At 48.7% G+C, this 2,208-nt stretch overlaps 1 protein-coding gene across 1 annotated transcript in view; it reads left to right on the top strand.

Moving 5' to 3' along the window:
- The first annotated feature begins 311 nt into the window (after window positions 1-311).
- The window catches only part of SWT1 (SWT1 RNA endoribonuclease homolog), a 48,588-nt gene continuing 46,691 nt past the window's right edge, over window positions 312-2,208 (top strand). The window contains exons 1-2 of the mRNA XM_080918038.1: window positions 312-367; window positions 2,004-2,147. Of these exons, the coding sequence (XP_080774164.1) occupies window positions 2,094-2,147 (54 nt within the window). The 5' untranslated portion in view covers window positions 312-367; window positions 2,004-2,093. The remainder of the gene's footprint in view (window positions 368-2,003; window positions 2,148-2,208) is intronic.

Below are 2,208 nucleotides of genomic sequence, written 5' to 3'. Positions count from 1 at the left end.
CTTCCCTTTCCCCGAGGCGTTACGACGACACCACAGACTGCGCAGAAGCGTGTCGCGGACAACGTCCAATGAGGAGAAAGAGTTCCGCTTCCTCGGTACGTCTCTGCAACGCTGGCCGCCACCGAACCGAGATAAAACTACAACACCCAGGAGCCATCGCGCCCCCTGGGCAGTGCTCAGTTCCGGTCCTTGGAGGAAACACACACAGAGCTCAGAGAGCTCTAGAATTGCCTGGAGCGTTCGGGGCCTGGCGGGAGTCCGAGTACAGAACTACATTTCCCAGTGTGCAGCGGGCTCTGGGAAGGCGCTTTGGACTGGGGAGTCGCCGCTGTCGCTGCCGCTGCAGCTGCCGCTGCCTCGGGCGCAGGTAAGTTAGGGTACTCGGGGCGCGTGGGCGTTTCGCGGGGCGACAGCTCTTCACTACTGGCCTCGGGTGCCCGGACGCCGGTCGGGCTCGGGACGGGCGAGCTGAGGTCTGGGCCGGAGGACTCCGTGGGCTGGTCGGCGGTCGGGCCGCTCGGTGGAGTGTGTGGCCAGGAGCCAGGTTGCTCTAACTGGACCTGAGGCGGTGCGGGGCGGATGGCGGCTTCTCGAGGGGTGAGTCTGGGCAGTTTGTGAGTCCCAGAAGCGCTTTTCTGTCAGCCCCCCGAGGCAGAGTCCTGGCTCCGCTCCCCACAACTTTTCCTCACCTTTGGGACCCAATCACTCTTCGCTTTTTCAGTTTTGCTTCCACCGTAACGTTACCAGAATAAGCGCGGTGTGGTTGTAGGAGATTGTTTTTTTGTTTGTTTATTTGTTTTTTTAAAAGCCTTTACTAATAAAGGTCTGCACTTTGATGCATTTAGATGACTGGGGAATCATCTGCGCCTCAGGTTTTTTATCTTTTTTTTTTTTTTTTTTAACCCTGGACTTGTTTATCACCGAAATCTTACTCGTTCTTTTCTCTTTATTTCTAATAAGCACATTGGAGCAGACGGAAAACAAAACAAAACAACCCACCCAACTTGAACTTTCTTTTGTCCAGCTTGGGACTGTCTTGGACGTTAAAGTTAGGAGGGAAGGGTCTCTCGTAAACAACTCAAACTTCCAGTTAATTAAGCTAAGTCCTTGCTCATGGGTGTGGTTGTTTTTTCTGTCTCCCTCTGTTGGGAAACCTTAGGAGGTGTGTGATTTTTTTTTTCTTTTTCTTCTTCTTCTTCTTCTTCTTTTTTTTTTTTTTTGCCACTTTGGAATGCTGTCTGGAAGTTTGCTCTCTCCTTGCCCTTCCTAGATGGAGAATTTGAAGGTGTTTTTCCTTCTCTAGTTTAATGTAAACTTTGTCCCCACCAATCTTTGGCAAGTTCTAAAGCCCTTAAGGGCTGTGAATGTACTTATCTCTGTGGTAAAGTATTTGCTTAGCTCCTCTGCACCAGCTTAAAGGTCAGGAGCCTGGCTTCACAAGACAATTAAAGGCCTCTGAATCCATCACCTCTTTTTGACTAGGAATCCTGTATGGGGAGTTGACTATTTAACTAACAGTTAAAAGGGAGACAGTGGCAGCACCTGTTAAAACCTAGGACCAGAGAGGTGGCTCAGTCACCTTGCTGTTCTTGCAGCGGACTCTTACCTATTCCCAGCATCCACGTGGTAGATCAAAGTCCTGGGGATCTGATGCCCTCCCAGAGACTTGAGCGCAGACAAGACACCGGTGCACATAAATAAATGTTAAGAAATGGTATTATTTGTAATTTACAGAACACCCTGCCTCACCCCTCCTCCGACTTTTGGGTATGCATAACAAGCACTGTATCTTATCTCTGAAAGGCATCCTCTGGACTTGTTTTTTTTTTTAATTATAAAAAGAGTAAATGATTAATATTTTGAGATAGGGTCTCACTGTGTAGCCTGCCAGGGCCTCCTGAATGATGGGAGATCTTATTTTACCTGTTTAGATCATAAATGACCAGGAGTCATTGAAGTTACTTGGCTTATAGTGTTTCTTGTATTCATATTGTCACTGCCAGCTGTTACCTGTTCTTTGGACGTGGCTTTCCTGTCTGCCCCAGCAGACCTGGTGATGTTTCCAGTCTTTGGCTACTGTATCCCAGCACAGGATGCTGCTCTGTACTACAGGTCCTCACAAGCTTGAGGCCGTTTACGACCATAAGGTATGGCTGTATTGTCTTACATTTCTTTTCTGGATTGGTTTGGTTTGGTTTGGTTATTGGC

Source organism: Micromys minutus (genome assembly GCF_963924665.1).
Source record: "Micromys minutus genome assembly, chromosome: 6".
In the NCBI taxonomy this organism is placed as follows: domain Eukaryota; kingdom Metazoa; phylum Chordata; class Mammalia; order Rodentia; family Muridae; genus Micromys; species Micromys minutus.
The sequence above is the reverse complement of the archived record's forward strand: the minus strand, read 5'-3'. Positions and strand labels throughout refer to the sequence as shown.